At 38.6% G+C, this 21,565-nt stretch overlaps 1 protein-coding gene across 3 annotated transcripts in view; it reads right to left on the bottom strand.

Moving 5' to 3' along the window:
• NTN4 (netrin 4) overlaps nt 1-21,565 on the bottom strand; it is a 112,589-nt gene that overhangs the window by 69,580 nt on the left and 21,444 nt on the right. For all 3 annotated transcript variants that reach the window (XM_060113412.1, XM_060113415.1, XM_060113414.1), the window contains exon 3: nt 4,426-4,704. In XM_060113412.1, coding sequence (XP_059969395.1) covers nt 4,426-4,704 — 279 coding nt within the window. The remainder of the gene's footprint in view (nt 1-4,425; nt 4,705-21,565) is intronic.

Below are 21,565 nucleotides of genomic sequence, written 5' to 3'. Positions count from 1 at the left end.
GAAAAGAACAGCAGTGATAAGGGAAAAGAGAGGAACATTAAAAATGCCTGCAAGTATTAAAAAGGAGAGCCTTCTTTCTTTTCACTTATATAAGACAGGAGACGGCATCTCTTTTTTTTGTTGCAGTGGCAGCAGACTTGCTGGTTTTCACAGAACACGATTTCTGTATTATGGTCTGTTGACAAGGCTCCTCGACCACTGGAGAACAAACAGGCTGACCGTTAATGTCAGAGCTAGGTCTTCTCACGAAGCCTCGGACAGGGGCTATCTCACATACTGGATCCACAGAGGAACCCCCGACACTGCAGGGCAGTTAAACTTCCGTTAAACTTCTGAAATATTACAATGGAGTGATTGGCAGGTTTTGGGGGGCTCTGACTTCCTTGCACATGTAAATTCTTACAGAAAAGCTGGAAATATAAGGATGGGGAAGATTTAGTTTAGAGCCACAAAGTTCCAGACACCAGCCACAGATGTTTCTGCCCCATTTCACTACATGTTCTTTTCTGAGAAACACATTGCTGAGTGTTAAGCACTGTGGTTGAAAAAAATGATTCACCCTCCCTCATCCTCCGTGTGAATCTCACAACTGCAGAGGCTGAAGACAGGAAAGTTGTCTCTGTTCCCTCTCATCAGAGAACTCACTTGGTGACCTGGTGGATGTCATGAGCAAGGTAGCCCAGTTGTCTGTGTCCCCTGCCACAGAGATGTGGCTGACCTTTGTCATGTAGATGGAGAATTCCTTGGTCAGCCACTCCACCTGTTCAGGCATTAGCCCTGTGAAATAAAACATGCCAATTTGGTTAGCAATGTGCTGCCCATTGTGGGAGAAGCCCTCTTTCTTGAGGCTGGAGACAAGCTGAATCCGAATCTAATGACACAGTCGGCCATGCCTTTCACTTCTTGCAACCGTTGTTTTTGCAAATCCAGGCTGGTCACAATGGTTAAGGCAGTCAGGGCTCCATTGAGAATACATGGGATGGATCAAGATCTTCAAATGTGACTCCACCCTTTTGGCTTCATCAGCATCTTTGTAGGACCACAGTGAAGGCTCCCACATGCTCACCATGTAAGCCCATGTTCTTGGCATAGGATCGGCAGAGACAACATTAATGCCCTCTTGAATGAAGTGGTACACAGCCCAGACATCCATGTTACCATCACCACTGTCCAAGCCTTGGTAGGCTGGCAGAAGATTGTAGAGAACAGTTGTATTTTAAGACTTTTGCCATCAGCAGACCAGGTCAGAGAGGTGTACTGGGTGGCTCTGCTTTGCTGCTGGTACTGATAACTTCTTGCTTCAGTTCATGTACAATGAACTTGCCCTCCAAGTCCCAGAGCTGGGTGTTGGGGCCCATGGTGGCACAGAGCCAGCAGTGGTTGAGGCTGAAGCACAGGGAATTGATGATGTCCCCACCATCTGGCATATAAAGGTGCTTGCTTTTATTGAGGTGCCACAGCATGGCCTGGCCATCCTTGCCTTCGGAAGCACAGAGGGATCCATCTGGAGAGACAGTCACAGTGTTCAGGTGGCCCAGGGGGCTGATATGGTTGGACTTCAGTTTGCAGTATTCCAGTTTCCATACCTTAACCAGCTTGTCCCGGGCACAGGAGATGATGATGGGATTGCTGCTATTGGGTGAGAAGCAGATGCAAGATACCCACTCCCAGTGGCTCTCACCCTGGGCAGTGTATTTGCATATACCCAGAGTATATAATAAAAACTTCCAGAATTTTCTCTTCAGCCTAAGAAAGTGTTGCTAACTCTTTGAAAGTTTACATTCAGAGGATTTACTTTAAAAAAAAAAAAGAGGGCCTCCCTGGTGGCGCAAGTGGTTGAGAGTCCGCCTGCCGATGCAGGGGATACGGGTTCGTGCCCCGGTCTGGGAGGATCCCATATGCCGCGGAGCGGCTGGGCCCGTGAGCCATGGCCGCTGGGCCTGCGCGTCCGGAGCCTGTGCTCCGCAACGGGGGAGGCCACAGCAGTGAGAGGCCCGCATACCGCAAAAAAAAAAAAAAAAAAAAAAAAAAAAAAAAAAAAAAAAAAAAAAAAAGAAAGAAACCACTGCTTTTTTTTGCGGGGGAGTGGCCATGTGGCATGCAAGATCTTATTTCCCCGACCAGGGATCGAAACCATGCCCCCTGCAGTGGAAGCGTGGAGTCTTAACCACTGGACCACCAGGGAAGTCTCAAAACTATTGCTTTTAAATGCATACTCATGAATGCTTTACAAGGCTCTTGAGAACTCTGGTAATTTAGTTTGGTTGACCAGAGCCATTCAGGTTGTCTCATAGGTCATGAGACAAATCAAATATGGCCTATTCTGGGCCATGTTTTGTGGGCTTCTAAGCTTGTATCTGTCCTTTTGCTCAGGACTCTACCCTGAAATAATCCTATAAGGCTTGGATTAAAAGATAGCTGAGGAAACAAAAGGCCAGTGTCGTGGTCCATTTGGGCTCCTAGAACAAATTTCCATAGACTGGGTGGATGATAAATAACAGAAATTTATTTCTCACAGTTTTGGAGGCTAGAAGTCTGAGATGAGGGTGTCAGCATGGTCAGGTACTGGTAAAAGCGTTCTTCCAGGTTGTAGACTGCAGACTTCTCACTGTGTCCTCACATGGCAGAAACAGAGTTAGCTAGCTGTCTGGCCTCTTCTTTTAAGAGCACTGATCCCATTCATGAGGGCTCCCCTCTCATGACCTAATTACTTCCCAAAGGCTCCACCTCCATATACCATCACATTGGGATTAGGGTCTCAACATACAGATTTGGGGGTGGGGACACAAACATTCAGTACATTGCAGCCGGCCGGCCCTCCTTCGCTAATGCACTTAAATATAATGGCAGAACTTTATTAGCATCTTACCTCATGCAAATTTTCTTGTTACAGTCTAGTTGGTTGACATGTATCTAGAATATCTAGGTTATTTTCTATTTGAATAATACCTGAACCCAATTAACTTAGGTATAACAAATTATTCCATCCTTTATTTGAAACAATATTGGTTCAAAAATCCATTAATGAGTAGAAACTAGTAGATGTTTGTTGAATGAGTATTGCACTTCCTTCAACTTGGAAGCCCCAGCTTCACTTCTAGAAGTAATAGCATTGTTTCTATTTTTGTAACTTCCTGGCTACTGTCCTAGTCATTTCAGCTATTCTGCACCCCAGCAACTCAGCCCAGCTAACACAGACTATCCTGCTGGCTAACTGGTTCATGGTCCCTCACGGCCATACCTTTATCAGGGCTGGGAGAAAGAAGACAAATGTGTAAGTCTACTCTTTAGGTAATGAAGTAAGGATATTCTGAGGCCTTTTAAGTTTTATTTATTTATGTTTGGTTTGGTTTGATTAGAAGTATCGGAGCAAAATATCAAATGAAAGAATTAGAGTGTTCTCCTACTTGCCTAATCCTCATTCACAGCTCTGGATGCATCCCAACAAGGTACTTGCTGTCTGAGCCACTTTGTATCTTTTTTGGAAGAAGATGAGGTGAGGACAATGACAGTAATTTTCATCATCTCCCTGTTCCTATGTTGCTATCATTCAACCAAACACCTACTGAACACCTTCTTCTGGCTCAGGTAATACACTCGGTCCTGAGGATGTGAAGATCACACAGTCCCTGTCCTCAGGAAGTTCGTGATCTCCTGGGAGATGCAAACAGTAAAAGTTCAGAGGAAAGCGCAATGAGACGTGTGAGCCTAGAGGAAAGAGCATTTAAGTCTTCCGTAGGGTGAGAGGCTACTCTTTTTTTTTTTTTTTTTTTTTGCGGTACGCGGGCCTCTCACTGTTGTGGCCTCTCCCGTTGCGGAGCACAGGCTCCAGACGTGCAGGCTCAGCGGCCATGGCTCACGGGCCCAGCCGCTCCGTGGCATGTGGGATCTTCCCGGACCGGGGCACGAACCCGTGTCCCCTGCATCGGCAGGCGGACTCTCAACCACTGCGCCACCAGGGAAGCCCTGAGAGGCTACTCTTTACAGAGGAAAATTATTGTTCATTCTACTGGCTGGCCAGCAAAAGATACTGGGCATTAAATTGAAGTTCTTATTTTTTCCACTCTAAAATCTCCTTAACAATGGCACCCATTTACTGTCAAAGCTGGTTTCTATGTGATAATGCCACAAATATGATTATGCCAACCTCTCCTACTGCTCGCCTTACACTTTATATCTGGAAGTCATGGTACTAAAAACTGGCATGGATGTTTTCCAAGGAATCTGGTTATCATACTTGACTATTTATAATTCTAAAATGGAAGATTAAAAACCAAGTTAATAGGCACTTTATAGGATGGGCATGGAGTCAGAGGAGTGAATCAGCAGAGGAAGAAAGAAGAACCATGTAAGCACAGACGCACTCTAAGGGAACTTAGACTACCAAATGATTTTTTTTCGTAAGTGAGGACTTGTTTTACATACCACGTGGAATGCTCCAGGGGCCTTGACAGGTCTGAAGCCATCAACAGGTATACACTGATCAGCGTGGCCATTACAGAAGCAGCTGCCCTTGACAATGAAGTCATAGATTGCATAGTGCGTAAAATGTTGAGGCTTTGCATTCAGGTTGTTTCTCTGACAGGGGCAAGACTGTCGTTTTAGCAGCTGCACACGGAGGTTGGTGATCTTTAGCTGCTCCTGCGCTTTGGCACTGTAAGGGTTCTCCACATCATACGGTGGTGACAAAGCTCTGAAAATAACCTGTAAAGAAAAAGAAAATGCTGTGCATATATAGGACTGTGTGCAAACCCGGAACTATTTGCCCCGTGTAGTCCTGGTTTGATTTATACCTTTTATTATCTGCAAGTAATAAGATAACAAGAGGTTTTCAGACCTTGATCACCACTGGGGAAGAGCTGCCCTGTTATTCCAAGGAACAGATGTGCTGCCTGTTGGGATGCAGAAGAAGTATAAATTGAGTAATCAGCAGAAATCTGACTCTTGGGATGAAGGCAGCCATACAAAGATCTTGCGGGAAGAGCATTCTGGGCAGAAGGAACAGCCAGTTTAAAGGCCTTGAAGTGGAATCAAGCTTGGCTTATCCAAGGAAGAACAAGACTAGTGTGACTAGAGTTCAGGGGACAAGGGGACAGTGGAGAGGAAGACAGAGGCCACGTATGACAGGTCATGAATAGAGAGCCCTTTAAAGGCCGTGGTAGAGTTATCCTAACTGTAGTGGGAAGCCACTGTAAGGTAATAGGCAGAGAAGTGATGTGATCTGATTTGCATTTTTAATAAAGGTAACTCTCTCTTGCTTCTGCGAGGAGAATGGATTATAAAGCGTAAAGAATAGAAGCAGGAAGACCAGTTAGGAAGTGACTGCAAAATAAAGATCCAGGCACTTATATTTCTAAATGAGGTATGACCCTTTCAAAGACTCATCAGTTATTAATTGGGACCACTTTCTCTATGAGTATTTTTGGTTCTCCTTTTCTGGATCTGCCTTGCAACTTGTGGCATATATTTGGAATATTTTTACTGGAAATAAATATACAACCCTTTGAGGGTGGATTTGATTTCTAAAATTAGTCAGAAGTCGCTTGAATCCAATGCAGTGAGTAATGTACCTGATCAAGTTAGTTAACAGCACTTTTGGTTAAATGCAAGGGGTAACTAAGTAATGAGACTTTTTATTGTGCAGGTTATAGACAGACTCTACAGGCAACCTAAGGCTTTAGTTCTGAGGAGGAAACCAGAGGGAGGAAGGCTCAGAAGGGACAGACTTTGGACATGTCTGTGAGCCTATACATTATACAGGGGCAATAAAATGGGCCTTGGGGTGGGGTGGTGCAAATTCTCTAGTAGACCTGTTACTTTGGAGGAGTAGAGGTTAGTGGAAAGGGAAATCACTGCCCAGGGAAACCAATGAATATAAATATAATGTAACATGAAGCATTATTATAAGGAGGGCAACACTGTTACACCTCATTATGCAGTTAAAAAAAAAACACCTCAATCAATCTTGTTGATTTATATAGTAAGAAATACAAAGCTCCTCTGAAAGAGGAGTTGTATTCTTAAGCATCTCTAGGCTTTTTAAAAATATGTCAAAAAAACCCTATTTATAAAAAAACAGAAATATTTTGATAACCACATACAGTCGTCCCTTGGTTTCCATGGGGGATCGGTTCCAGGCCCCCCACGGATACCAAATTTTGTGAATGCTCAAGTCCCTTAGTTGGCCCTCCATATCTGCAGATGTGGAGCCTGTGGATACAGAGGGCTGACTGTAATATGAAAGTAAAGTAATTATTAAAAAGTAAGCTTTGGATAAACTCCCATTTAGAGAGAATGTATCTAAAAGTAACTTTCCAGAAAAATTTTTTTTTTCTTTAAGGAATACTTTGGATAGAAAAATTTCATTTTATAAATTGCTTTTGCATGAAAAGTATGAAAAGGCAAGAATCTACTCTGTAGCATCACATCTCCAGGTCTATTGGTACAGAACTGTCCTCAATGAAACATAACTTAAGGGAAGGTGATAATCAGCACTAGGCCTCCTATAGCCAATTCTCCGTCCAGCAGCCAGAGTGATTCTCTAATAACAGAAATTGGACCATGTCCTTGCTTAGATCTACACGCACCTAAAGACCTCCCATGTCTCTCAGAATAAAATACAAAGTCCTTATAATGGCCCTGCTTTATTTTTTTTCTTAGTGCTATTACCACCTGCACATTTTAGTTGTAGTTGCTTAATGTTTTACCGTCTTCCCCATCTAAAATGTAAACTTTTTTTTTTTTTTTTTTTTTTGGCTACGTGGTGCAGAATCTTAGTTCCCAGACCAGGGATAGAACCGGTGTCCCCTGCAGTGGAAGCACAGTTTTAACCACTGCACCACCAGGGAAGTCTCTAGAATGTAAACTTCTTGAGTGGAGTCACTGGTGTATCCCAGGACAGTGCCTGGCACAGAATAGGTATTCAATAAATTTTTGGTAAATGAATTGATTAACTATAACATTGTTCTTGGCATTCAAATAATAGGTGAGAATTTCAAATAACTTCCTTTTACAGGGTCCTAAACAGATTCACATACTGAATTCATGTCATAGCACCAGAAGGGGACAGGTAAGAAGCTGTATTAAAGCGATAGTTACCAATAATGAACTATTAACCAGTATCTGCATATGTAGCTAATTTTGAACTTGCAAAACTTAAAAAAGTTGTATCTTAAACAATATTCTGCACCATTTATTCACATGGAGAGTGGTAGAAAGCAACATATTATGGAATAAAATTTTCCAATAAACAATACGTCACCTATTTGAAAGTCAATATAGAATTAATGTCTTTTTCTTTTAACAACAGCCTAAATCAGAACATGATTTCATATTTTGAATCATTAAAAAATTTTTTTAAAAAGCATTGAATCCATTGTGAGCTTTACATGGGGTTTATTTTCCATATGACTCTCAAACACTGGCATTACGTTAGACATTTGTGAAGAACTCTTGCTCTAAATAAGATCAGTGATGTGGCTCCCTTCCAATTTATCAACCACAGTGGTGCAAGGACATGGAAAAAGGTAACCAGTGCTAACTAAATAAGTATTCCACTGAAAAGTCTGTTGCATACTACACTGTCACCCACCCATCCTTTTCCTGAACATTGGTGGCAACTGTTTGCTGTCTCTGCTCCTGGCACGTATTTACCCTTGACATTTACCCTAGTTCCCTCTCTCTCCCTCCCCGTGAGAATTGTTCAGCACATGCAGGACTACAGGAAGATCTGTCAAGGTTTGTAGGAACTTAGAAGCTCTTTTGCTTCCTGGACCCAGACTGTGGAAGCTGAATGGCGGCTCTGTGCTTGGTGTGCATGACACCACAGTTGGCACGCTGATATCAGCAGGGAACGGACATCGTGACCCCTGAGGCTGCGTGCTGGAAAGGAGACAGCGGAGTGCCACAGACACAAAAGTGGATGGGAATTTAAACCATGAAATCTTTTTTCCAGAAAGGAGACGCCTTAATCTGATACCCTGGGAAATGGATCTACCCTGTGTCAGGAAACAAAGAGTGTGCCAATCCAGATGCTTCAAACTTCTGGCAGGTCGCCTTTTGGGTCCCACCCAGTTTTTCTTCAAATATCCCCAGAAGAAGCCTGTATGGCACTACTTAAATGAAAGCAGAAAAAGTGTAGAAGCCCTGCATATAATATCAGCCTCTTCTGTTTTTGTCCCCATCAGGAACTGGATGTACCTATGGGCCCATCACTGTTCCTCTGCCTGTGATTGCTTCTGAAGATGCACTCCTAACAAGACCTAGTTAAAAAGCCAGAGGGGGATTAGGATCAAGCCCACTTTGATGTTTCCAGCTTGTTAGTGCCATTGGCCAGGATTTCATGATCTTATTTTTTTAACTAAGAAATTTGATTATGTTTTAGTGATTAATACTATGCTCATTACAGAAAAATCTGTCACTCAAAATGTAGAAGACATTAAAAAACTACAATTCAATCCATCCTAAAGGCAACCAGGGATACCAGCTTGATAATATTTTTCCATCTAAACTTCTATATGTATACATATAGAATATAATGTAAACAACTTTGTTTCAACTTAGCGATACTTTGTGAATATTCTTCTAAATCATTAAAAATAACTCTACATACATCAGTAGTTCTCCAAGTGTGGTCCCCAGACTAATATCATCAGTATCAACCTGGAAACTTGTTAGAAATGTAAATTCTTGGGCCCTACACCAGACTGACAAATCAAAAATTCTGGAGATGGGGCCCAGAAATCTGTGCTTCAACAAGCCTTCCAAGTGATTCTGATGTACAGTAAATTTTGAGAAACACTGCTACATAATTTAAAACCTGGTTAGAATTCCATTGTGTGGATATGACATAATTTATTCAGCCAGACTGTTACTGTTAGTCATCTAAGTTGTTTCCAACTTTTCAGTATAACATTACAATGTACAATCTTGTAGCTAGAATATGGAAGTTTATAATAATATCCTGACACATTTCCAAATGAGAAAATCAAGAGTTAAAGGAATGCATAGTTTTAAAAGCTACCTGAGTTTCTTGAATGAATCATGGACCCTTTCCTACATAATCTTTGGGATCTTCACATTTCTCTGGTCTTGCCTCACTTCTCTAATCCTGGAATCCCTCAAACTTTGCCTAAGGATCTGGATTCTTGGCTTAGGTTCTGCCATTTCTTATGCCCCACTAAAACAAAGAGACCTTTAAGAAGTTCTGAACAGGTTAGAATCACCTATATGTTCTTTCTTTTCTAGAATCCTTACAAAAAACTCTCAATAATACTGAGAATTAGTAAAAATTGTATTCTACATGTGTTATTTATACTCTGAGATAGAAATTTCAACAGAGTATTAACACAGTGTGAACAGAGTAAGAAGTAGAGGAAGTGTTTGGTACATAATAATCAAGGAATTCTTTCAGTATTGAACTCATACCTGACATATTGCTTTGTACCTAAAATTTTATTGCCTGTGTTGAATCATAATAATTTGAGAAACTTAGTTATCACATTAAAAAAAAACTTTTCAGCTGCTAGCTTGAGGAATATTTCAGGTCCAAGTTGATTACCCATCCCATGGACTCCTCTGGCACTTGTTCTTTCCATGACAGCATTTTTACACTAGTACATTGTTATTGCCTATTTACTTGTCTGTATCTCACATTAGACTCTGCTCAGTGGGCAGGCATCTTGTTTGTCTGGTTAACAGCTGTGTCCCCCAGCATGTCCCACAGTCTTTGGCATATTGTAGCATTTCATAATTATGTTGAACGAATAAATGAATGAATGGTTTCTCCAAATAGCAGTTTTTAAAAGGAGAAGCCAAATAGGGAATAGGGTTTAGAAAAATAAAGAAAGCAAGATGGTCTTACCACCAGTTCTGCACTCTTGATAAGGAGTATGTGAACACACACGTTTGTATAAATACCTATGTAAAAATAGGTAATACATTTCAAATGGCTTTATGGATTCTTTCTCTTCAGTAGCACACAAGATCTTTCATGTTCTTCAGAAAACAAATCAGGCAGGCATGATGAGCAAGCACCCAAACACATACAAATACTAGATATTTCCCATGGTTTCTGGTCTAGTTTTCTTAGTTACCAAAAATAGAAGCTTCAGGATCATAACTGCAACTGTTATTTAATGGTTTTGAAACCCTAGACATCTTCATATTCTCAAAAGAGCAGCTTTTGGTTTCAGTGATTTTCTCTATTTTTCTATTTCATTTTTGCTTTATCTTTATTACTTTCTTCTGCTTCCTTTGGGTTTAATTTTCTTTTCTTTTACTAGTTTCTTAAAATGGAACTGTAGATCATTGATTTGAGACCTTCTTTTCCCCTAAGTGCTTCTTTAGAGGCAGCTCATAAATTTTTCTATGTTGTGTTTTCATTTTTAATTCAGTTCAAATGCTTTCTAATTTCCCTTTTGATGTCTTCTTTGACCCATGGGTTATTCAAAAATACATTATTTAATTTCCAAATATTTGGGGGTTTCCCAGATACCTTCCTATTATTGATTTCTAAGTAATTCCTTTGTGGTCAGGGAATATACTTTGTATGCTTTGAATCCTTTTACATTTATTGGTACTTGTTTTATGGCCCAGAATATGGTCTATCTTGATAAATGCTCCCGTGCCCTTGAAAAGATTGTATATACTACTGTTGCTGGTGAAGTGTTATATAAATGTTAATTAGATCAAGTTGGTTAACAGTGTTATTCAAATCATCTATATCCTCACTGATTTTCTCTACTTGTTCTGTCAATTTCAGAGAGAAAGTTGTTTAAATCTCCAACTATAATTATCAATTTATCTATTCCTTCTTGCAGTTCTTGCTTCATGCACTTTGAAGCCTTGTTATTAGGTGCATAAACATGTAAGGTTGTTATATTCTCTTGATTAATTAGCTCTTGATCAGTATGAAATGTCCCTCTTTATCCCTGGCAATATTCTCTTATCTGAAATCTACTTTGTCTGATAATAATATAGCCACTATCAAAAGCTTTTGATTAGTGTTAGCATGGTATATCTTTTTCCATTCTTCTCCTTTTAACTTACTTAGGTCTTAATATTTAAAGTGGATTTCTTATAAGCAGCATAATTGTGTCTTTTAAAAATTTTTATTCACTTTGATAATCTCTGCCTTTAATTGGAGTGTTTAGACCTTTTAAATTTAATGTGATTGTTGATATGGTTGTGTTTAATCTACCATCTTGCTTTTTGCTTTATATCCTGTCCCCTTCTTTTTCTCTCTTCTGTTGGATTGAACATTTAGGGTCCTTTTTGCTTCTGTTTTTGTTTATTAGTTATAACTCTTTTATAAAAAATAGTGATTGCTTTAGGGTTTATAGTATACATCTTTAACTTAGCACAGTCTATCTTTAAATAATGTTTATCACTTCACATATACTTTAAGACACTTACAGCAGTGTACTCCCATTTCCTCCCCTTAATCTGTGTTGTTTTCATGCATTTGACGTCTATATATATTATAAAGTCCATAACACATTGTTAATATTTTTTCTCTAAAAAGTCAATTATCTTTTAAAGAGATTTTTAAAATAAGAAAACAATTATTTTACATGTAGCTACCTATTTTCCCTTTTTGATGATCTTCATGCCTTTGCACAAATCTAGATATCAATCTGGTATCATTTTTCTTCTGCCTGAGGACTTTTTTTTTTAATATTTCCTGTAGTGCAGCTCTGCTGGTATTTTTTTTTTTTTTTTTTGCTTTTTATGCCTGAAAAATTCTTTATTTCTTCATTTAAAAAAATATTTATGTATTTATTTATTTTGGGCTGCATTGGGTCTTCGTTGCTGCTGCGCACAGGCTTTCTCTAGTTGCAGTGAGTGGGGGCTACTCTTTTTTGTAGTGCACGGGCTTCTCATTGCAGTGGCTTCTCTTGTTGTGGAGCACAGGCTCTAGGCGCACGGGCTTCAGTAGTGGCGGCGTGTGGGCTCAGTGGTTGTGGCGCACGGCCTTAGTTGCTCCATGGCATGGGATCTTCCCAGACCAGGACTTGAACCCATGTCCCCTGCATTGGCAAGCAGATTCTCAACCACTGTGCCACCAGGGAAGTCCCTTCTTCTTCTTCTTTTTTTTTTTTTTTTTTTTTTTTTTTGCGGTACGCAGGCCTCTCACCGTTGTGGCCTCTCCCGTTCTTCTTCATTTTTGAAAGCTATTTTTGCCAGGTATAGAAGTCTAGGTTAACAATTTTGTTTGCTTTCCGGATTCTGCCCCACTGTCTTTTGGCTTGCATTGCTTTTGTACAAAAGCTGCCATTCTTGTATTTGTTCTTTTGTACATAATGTGTTATTTTTTCCCCCCTCTTGCTGCTTCAAGGTTTTCTCTTTACTATTGGTTGTTAAACTGTTTGATTGTGCCTTGGGGCATTTTCTTCCTGTTTCATGTGTTTAAGGTTTGTTGTACTTCTTGGATCTGTGGATTTATAGTTACAGTCAAATTTAGAAAAATTTCAGCCATTATTTCTTAAATTTTCTGTTCCCCTCCTCTCTCTTCTCTCCTTCATGGACTCCAACTACACATATATTAGATTGCTTGAAGTTGTTCCACAGTTCACTGATTTATTTATTTAACTTGCTGATTTATTTATTTATTTTTCTGCATTTTTTTTCTCCCTGTATTTCATATTGGATCATATTTCTATTGCTATATATTGAACTTCACAAATCTTCGCTTCTGTAGTGTCTAACCTACTAATCCCATTCCATGTTTTGTTTTTTTGTTTTTTTTTGGCTGTGCCACGCAGCTTGTGGGATCTTAGTTCCCTGACCAGGGATCAAACCCAGGCCACCACCAGGGAAGCCTGTGAATTTTACCTTGTTGATTGCTGGGATATTTTTGTATTCTTGAGCTCTTTTCTGGGGTGCAGTTACTTGGAAATAGCTTGCTCCTTTTGAGGCTTGCTTTTAAGTTTTGTTAGGTGGGGTCGATGCATTCATTAGTATTGGGCTGGCTCTGCACTTTTACTCAGGCAGTACCCTTCTAATTACTCTACTGATGCATCACAAGGTTGAATTATAAAGTTTTCCACTCTGGCTGACTAGTCCTCGTCCTATATGACCTCTGAGGATTTTCTCCCTCTGTCCTTTAGGGTGGTTCTTTCTTTGGCCTCAGGTAGTTTTCTTAAACACATGTGTTGATCAGTACTCAGTTGCAGACTTGAGGGGGACCATCTGTAGATCTCTGAAAGCCTCTTCCAGTGCAGCTGTTTCTTCTCTGGTACTCTGCCCTGCAAACTCTAGCCACCTTGGCCTTCCCAGACTCTCAGCTCTTTAATTCAGGAAATCCATTAGGCTCCTCCTAGGTTCCTCCTCCCTGTACTCCAGCCTGGAAACTCCAGGCAATAAGCTGGGGCAATCATAGGGTTCACCTCATTTGCTTTTGCTCTCTCAGGGATCACTATCCTCTGCTGCCTGATGTGCAACACCTGAAAACATGTTTCATATATTTTGTCCATTTTTTTTTTAAAGTTGTTTCAGGCAATAGGGTTAGTCTGGTTCTTGTCATTGCATCTTGGCTGAGAGCTGAAGTCTAAAGAACCAAGAGAGCTTAATTGTATAAAATACAATTTATAAAACTGAAATTGGACTAAGCCCTTATTTTTGTATAAAAATATCATAGAAATGACATATTGAAATTTTCATAATAAAGCTAGAAGTGTGGTTCCATTCAGCAGATAAAAAGGCTTGAAGAACAAATGAGTTTTCTTATGGGGCTTATCAAACTAAGAAATGGGAAAAATAATTGAAAACATAAGCATTTAAACTTTATAAGTTTATTCGATAATTCAATTTTGGTAATTTGTATATTTTAATAGGTAAACCTTCACTATAACTTTCTTTATAATTTATTATACTTATTATAATCTACTTTATATTTTTATGTTTATGCTATGCTGTGATGCATCTTTGTATTCCCATGTACTACTGTCTGATAGATTCTCAACAATACATATTGAAAGACTGAGTCAATATAGAATCATGTTAAGACAGATTTATTTTTATTTTCTGATACAAGAATAATAATATGGGAATTCCCTTGGGTCTGGTGGTTAGGAATCTGTGCTTCCACTGCAGAGGGTACGGGTTTGATCCCTGGTCAGGGAACTAAAATCCCACATGCTGCATGGTGTGGCCACCCCCCAAAATAATAATAATATAAGTATAATAAAATTTTATTTATATAATGTGAATTTTATTCATAAGAGAATATACTAGGCACATAGTACTTCATAAGAAACTTTATCATCTTAAAAGTATCTTAGTTGTTTGCTAATCTTATACCACTTAAAAGTTTTACTTAAAAATTTTACTTTATTGAAAAAAATGGATTTACTATTAGTCATTATTAAAATACTTTTTGAGTGCCAAATTTGAATAATGTATTTTCAGTAATAAATTTACACCAACTGCCAGGATGACAACCCATTTAGAGAGGAATCCCTGGTACTTTTGCCTAATATAATCTACAGTAATAACTAACTCTATATTAGAAAAATAATCACACTTCTTCCCTACTCTACTTAAGCCTGGTTAGAATAACATCTGTATTAAGAAATATTTCCTTTACAGATGCCTTTTTCTTCTTGATTTCATTTTTTAAAAATATGTAAAACATTTTTGCTTCCATAGGCAAAACTATAATATAGAGTCTATCTAGAAAAGTCTCATATTATTGATGTCCTCTCCCTCCTCTGAAGGCAGTGCCTTTTATTTGTTCTTAGTTTTCCTTCCAGTGTTTCTTTTGGAAATATGTATATATGTTTTATTCCCTTTTAAAAATTATGTTAAATATAAAAATATATTTACCTCTTTTTCAATGGAAAAAGAAAAAAAAAGAAATATTTCCAATTACATTATAAAGCCATCATTTGTTTTACGTGGTTGTTTACTAGTTGTTTACAAATAGCACCTGATAAATTCATTTGAATCTCATAACTACTACACATTGACAACTGTTCTCTTTATTGTTAGGTTGATGACACACCTAAGACCTAAACATAGAAACTGATATATTTGTCTTCATTTCTACTGTTTATCAAGCTATCTCAAAACTGCAAATTCCCATACTTAAAAAGTTCCTAAAATTTAGTGGGATTCACACACTCTAGTTTTATATTGTCACCACACAAACAAGGATGGCTTTATGTCACTTGACTTCTGAAGTTAGTTGCTGGCACCATTTAAGCTGAAGTTTGAAGTTAGGAATTTGAGATGAAAAGCTCAAAGAGCACAGATTCTTTGAGTACATGTATCCTAATATGTTTTTGAAACCAGCTTTCTGCTTTCCTGGGTAGGTAACCTTTGGGAAAGTATGTGAAGTTTCAGGCTTTTTACGGATTGCCGTGAGTGGAGAGTTCCGGTTTCATGGAGAGAGAAGGCTGGACAAGGAAAAGATAGCATAATTAACAGGTGGGCATCTGTGGCGGAGCAGCTGGTTGGTTTAATTTTAGAACATTTGTCCTTGTCTGTGCCACTTTAAGTGGAGCACCTACTTGTCTTAGAGAAGTGTGTCTGTCTTTGGGCAGTGCCAAAATCCTTTTGCTTACACTCTAGAGCATTAAGCACCCTTTTTCATCAGATAGCCCACCTTTTAAAGTGGGAGAGTCTTATCTACTCAACTAGTTCTTCTAAGATAGGACAATATAAGCTAATAAAGCTCTCAATGGAGCAAGCTGAGGAATGCAGTGCACTCAAGTGACTTACTTGTACTATAATAACCTCGATTTGTAAGTACACAAAAGCCTCTTTGCATGTTTCAAGGGCATATTTACAGTTTTAAAATGATGAAAAGGCAGCTTCTTAAATATCTTCAGGGGGAAAGGAAACGACAGAACTGCAAGGAGGAACAAGAAGACAGAAGACCAAAATAAAAATAAAGATTGGGGCTAAAAATAAATTTTAAAACATTTTTCAATACATTCGGAATCCTAGCTTTTCCTTTGCCCTCAGTACTTGGAGTCATAGGATTTGAGTGTCAAAAGTGCTTAGCAATTGATCTAGTCCGACTAGTGGAAACTGAGGCTCAGAGTGCTTAAAGTGATTTGCCAAAGGTCAATCCATAGACTTGTGACAGAGCTAAGACTAGCACCCAGTTTCCTGACCTCCAATCTAATGATTTTTCCATTATATCCCACTTTATACTTGTTTGGCAGCTAGCCATTCCTGAATTAAGGAAATTAAGGATTAAGGAAAATATTATATATGACTTATCCCACTTCCACTTGTCATCTTAATAATGGATGGGACTAACTGTGCCTGCCACCTTTATTTTATTAATGGATGTGAATAACTGTACCCTTCATAAAAGTAACGATACCTACTCTTGTTTGGCTCACAGGGATACAGTGAAGATTTTTAAAAAGATATCAGATATAGAAACAGCTTGAAAAAATTACTGCTCATTATAAATAAAACTGATTGGTGAATAGCTTTTTATTAGGGACCTGCCTTGTTTTTGCCAGTCTCTCTTCTTTGGGACTGAGCCCTATCAGTAAATGCAGCCCAGTGGCTAGGATTCATTGACGGGCCCTTCAGATGTGGATTGTATGTCAACCTGAGTAACTTCTCAGCATTTACCTTATGTTTCCTAGAACCATGTTCGGCCTACAGTCTGGAATACCCTCTGCTTCATCTTGGATCACTGATACCTTCTGTTTGCCTCACCGATGCTGGAAATTGCATGCATGATCTCTCTGCTTTCACTGCCTGTGAAAATTCCAATTCTTGCTCCCTCTCTTTGTACTCAACTTTATATACTCCAGTCATACTGAACACTTTCTGTTCCTAGAAAGCTCCATGGTCTCTCTCCCTTCCCTTTCCAGCCTTTGCCCATAAAATTCTACTGCCTGGAATACTTTTCACACCTCTTTGTCACTGTCACCCACTGCTTGACCCCCTTACTTGGCCAACTCATTACCTATCTTTTAGGTGTCATCCTAGATGTCACTTTCTTCACCATTCCTCTCCACTGCAAGCCTAGACAAGATGTTCTTCCAGTGTGCTACTTCAAGCACCTGTTATTTCTTTCAGACTTAAAACTTAACCATGTCTATTTTAATTGCTTATATTCCTCTCTAGACTGTGAGCCCCATGAGTGCAGAGGGCCTTGTTTGCTTGCCTACAAGTGTATAGCGAATGCTTGGCACATAGAAGAGTTAACACATATTTGTGGAAAGATGATACTCATGCTTGATAAGGATTTACATGTCACAAACTGCATTCACCTTTATTTATCTCATTTCATCCTTACAGTAAACCTATGGTGTGGTTATTATTCATTTCCATTTTTCAGATATAGAAACCCTGAGAAGGTGTTAGTTGACATGTCCAAACTCACCTAGCTAGTAAATGACAGAGCTAGTACTTGAACCCAGGTTGTTGGAGTCCAAGTTCAGTATTATTACCATTACATCACAACTAATTTTGTTTGGTTATATAATAATTAAAAGCCTAAAGTAAGTGATCAGGGGATATAAATAATTGGAACTTCTCTTCAGGAGAATAAATCTGGCAAAGAGAAGAGCTTGAACCATGGTGGAGGCAGTGGGGGAAGGGTGGGGCAGACCACCCCTAGGTAAGAGGCAAAAAAATGAATATTAGAACAAAAACTAAGAACTAAAGGCTAAGTTTTAGGGGCCACTCATAGTTAGAGGCCAGAAGAAAGGAGATGAGCCAGAAATAATACAAAAGAAGGGTCAGTGAGCAATGTAGGAAAATAATGAAAATTCATTTTCCTAAAAGCCAAAGGAAGTGAGAATGCAAAGAAAGAAAATGTAGCTATTAATGGCAGATTCAATTCAGGAGGCAAGGGAGAAGATTGAGAAAAAAAATGGGGGAGGGGTTGGCTGGCTCACAGAAGACTTTTGAGAGCCTAGATGGAATAAGGAACGGTTTGTAAAGGTTTCAAGAAAGAATAAGGGACAAAGTAAAGGAAGCAAGAAAGAAGCGATGGAAGAATTTTGGCAGTTTGTTTATTCATTCATCCATTGATAGACATTTGGGTTGTTTACAGATTTTGGCTATTATGAATAAAAGTGCTAAGGACATTCACATAGAAGTCATTGTGAGAACCTAAGTTATTTTTCATGGGTACTTAGAGGAATTTCTAGGTGGTTTGATAAGAGCGTGTTTAACTTTAGTGGGAACTGCAAGTCTGTTTTCTAAGGTAATTGTACTATTTTGCATTTCTCCTAGCAATGTATGATGAAAGTTTTAGTTGCTACACATTCTCACCAGCACTTGGTATTGTCAGTCTTCTTAATTTTAGCCTTGATAGTGAATGTGAACAGTCTCTCATTGTGGTTTTAATGTGCATTTCCCTGTTGACTAATGGTGTTGAGCATCTTTTCATGTGTTTATTTGATATACATCTTCTTTGGTAAAGTATCTGTTCAAATCTTTTGCCATTTTTATTCTTGTTGTTTTTCTTCTTGTTGAGTTATGAGTTCTTTATAAGTTCTGATATGTAAATATATATTCAGATATGTGATATGCAAATACTTTCTTCCAGTCTGTGGTTTGTCTTTTTCATTTTCTTAATGGTATCTTAAAAGCAAAAGTTTTAATTTTTATGAAATTCAATTATAAATATTTTCCTTTTATGATTTGTGCTTTTTGTGCCCCAGCTAAGAAATTTTTGCCTAACTCAAGGTCATAAATATTTTCTCCTATGTTTTCTTCTAGAAGTTTTATCGTTTTAGCTCTTACATTTAGATATATAGTCCATTTCAAGTTAATTTTTCTATATGGTATGAACTAAGTGCTGAGAACTAAGTTCTTTTTTTCTTTCTTCTTCTTCTTCTTTTTTCTTTTTGCATGTGGATATCCAATTATTCCAGCACTGTTTGTTGAAAAGACTACCTTTTCTTCATTGAATCACCTTGACAGCTTTGTTTGGTATAGTTTTCTTCATGTTTCTTTTGCTTGAAGTTTATTGATCTTATTAGATCTGTGGATTTATAGTTTCCATCAAGTTTAAAAAAGATTTGCCTGTTATTCCTTAAAAAAAAATTTTTTTGTCCTCTGCTTCTCCTTTTAGATTCCAACTACATGAATGTCAGATCACTCAATATTGTCCCACAGTTCACTAATACTCGTTTCATTTAATTCTCTTTTCTCTATGTGCTTCATTAATTTACAGTTTCCATTGCTATGTTGTCAGGTTCACCAGTCTTTTCTTCTGCACTATCTAATCTGCTGTTAATCCTTTGCAGTATATTTTCATTTCAGATATTGCATTTTTCATCTTTAGAAGGTCCATTTGGGTCTTTTGTGTGTGTGTGTGTGTGTGGTACACAGGCCTCTCACTGTTATGGCCTCTCCCGTTGCGGAGCACAGGCTCCGGACGCGCAGGCTCAGTGGCCATGGCTCACGGGCCTAGCCACTCCGCGGCACGTGGGATCCTCCCAGACCGGGGCACGAACCCGTGTCCCCTGCATCGGCAGGTGGACTCTCAACCACTGTGCCACCAGGGAAGCCCCTGGATCTTTTTTTATATCTTCTATTTCTACCTTCAAAGTGTTTGTGTTTTCTTCAACATATGGAGTATATTTATAATAGCTGCTTTAATTGCCTTTGTTTGCCCATTCTATCAGCTGTGTCATTTCTGAGTTTGTTTCTATTAATTGACTTTTCTTCTGGTCAGGAGTCATATTCTCATGGTTGTTAATTATTTTTTTTTATCTTTTATGTTATTTTATTTTAAATTTTTATTGGAGTTCAGTTGATTTACAGTGTTGTGTTAGTTTCTGCTGTACAACAAAGTGAATCAGTTATACACATACATATATCCAATCTTTTTTAGATTCTTTTCCCATTTGGTCATTACAGAGTACTGAGAAGAGTTCCCTGTGCTATACAGTAGGTCCTTATTAGTTACCTATTTTGTATATAGTAGTGTGTCATGGTTGTTAATTTTGATTAAACATTAGACATCTGTAAATATTATGTTGTTGGTTGCTGGATTTTGATGCATTTCTCTAAGTAGGGTTAGACTTTGTTCTGCAGTTAATTTACTTGGGGTCAAATCGTTTTGAGCATTGTTTTTAATTTCCGTTAGGGCGAATCCAGTTTAGCCTTTATTCTAGAGCTAATTTAACCCCACTACTAAGGCCATCTGAGGACCCTTCTGAGAGCCCTTACCAGTGCCTGTGAATTATGAGGTCTTTCCATTTTGGGTGGTAGGAACATGAACTATTCTCAGCCTTCTGGGAATACTAGGAATTGTTCAGTTAGCCTCTGCATTCTATCAGTTCTTTTCCCCCTCTCATAGAGTTTTAGTTCACACATAAGCAGCTCAGTATTCAGCCAAAGATTTGAGGGGACCTTTGGACAGATCTTTGGACTTCTCTCTTTCTGCAGCTTCCTCTTTTCCAGTATTCTTCCCCACAAATTCTAGCTGCCTTGGCCTCCTTGAGCACTGATCTCCTCAAGTCAGTGAGATCACTGGACTCTGGGTTCCCCTTCCTATGCCATGCCTTAGAAATGCCCCATCAATAAGCTGGACAGTCACAGGGCTTGTCATATTTGTTTCCCCTCTCAGAGATCAGTCTTGTGCTGCCTGTTGGCCAGTCTGAAATAATTGTATCACATATTTTTTCCTGGTTTTCTAGTTTTTTAACGTGGAAAGGTAATTCCTACGGCAGTTAATCCTTCACAAGCAGAAGCAGAAATCCCATTTCAAATTGCTAACTTTTAATATGTTGCAACTTCTTGAGTGTCAGAAATGAGACAAAAGGGAGAACCTAACTGATTTTAAGGAGATCACTTTGAATACTTAAATGTAATTATCCTTTCTTTCTTATTCCTTCCCTGTCCATCTCCCCTTCCTCCCTAAAGGGTAAAGGATTCTACCTGAGATCTTTCCCTTGAGCAAATGAAACTTGCAAATGAAATTGCTTTCTATAATTTGTTGTATTTGGAGGTATACTCAGTATTTAAGGGGCAGAAACCATAGTGTTGCAGATATCCCTTTTTTTATTTTTTCAAAGTAGATGATATTACAATAGCTCTGGGTAGCTCTTTCACTTACTGAATTAAAAGTTCCTAGGGTTTCACTTTGGCCCTGCTGTCATTCAACACGATCAGAACAAGGCTCTTTACCCTCTTCTATGCCTCAGTTGCTTAACTGTAATATCAAGGTACTTTAATGCAGAATGTAAAATTGTGCACATGGAAAAGTGAATTTTCCTGAAGCACAGCAATTGAGATATTCCTTTAAATGAAGTGCACTAAAAGAGTCAGCCTTGGATCTCCAGTTTACTTACAAAACCTACCCACACTGAAAAAAGATAAACCATGAACACTCAGTTATTAACACCCAGAAGAATTCTCTAAGTCTACTATATCTACATTTCTATAAATACATAGTTCTTTTCTTTTAGCCTCCTCTTTAAGAGTAAGACAACTCAAAAAAAAAAAAAGAGTAAGACAATTCTTAAACACTAACAAGACTGAGTGCCAGTAAAATTGTCCATTGTGGCAAAAATTTTCAGCCATTTTTTCATGTTAAAGGCTTTAAAATTTTTATTCCCCTCTGTTTATCCCC

The sequence above is a fragment of the Mesoplodon densirostris genome, chromosome 11 (genome assembly GCF_025265405.1).
Source record: "Mesoplodon densirostris isolate mMesDen1 chromosome 11, mMesDen1 primary haplotype, whole genome shotgun sequence".
NCBI classification, from domain to species: Eukaryota; Metazoa; Chordata; class Mammalia; order Artiodactyla; family Ziphiidae; genus Mesoplodon; species Mesoplodon densirostris.
This window is presented reverse-complemented; position numbering and strand designations above follow the sequence as displayed.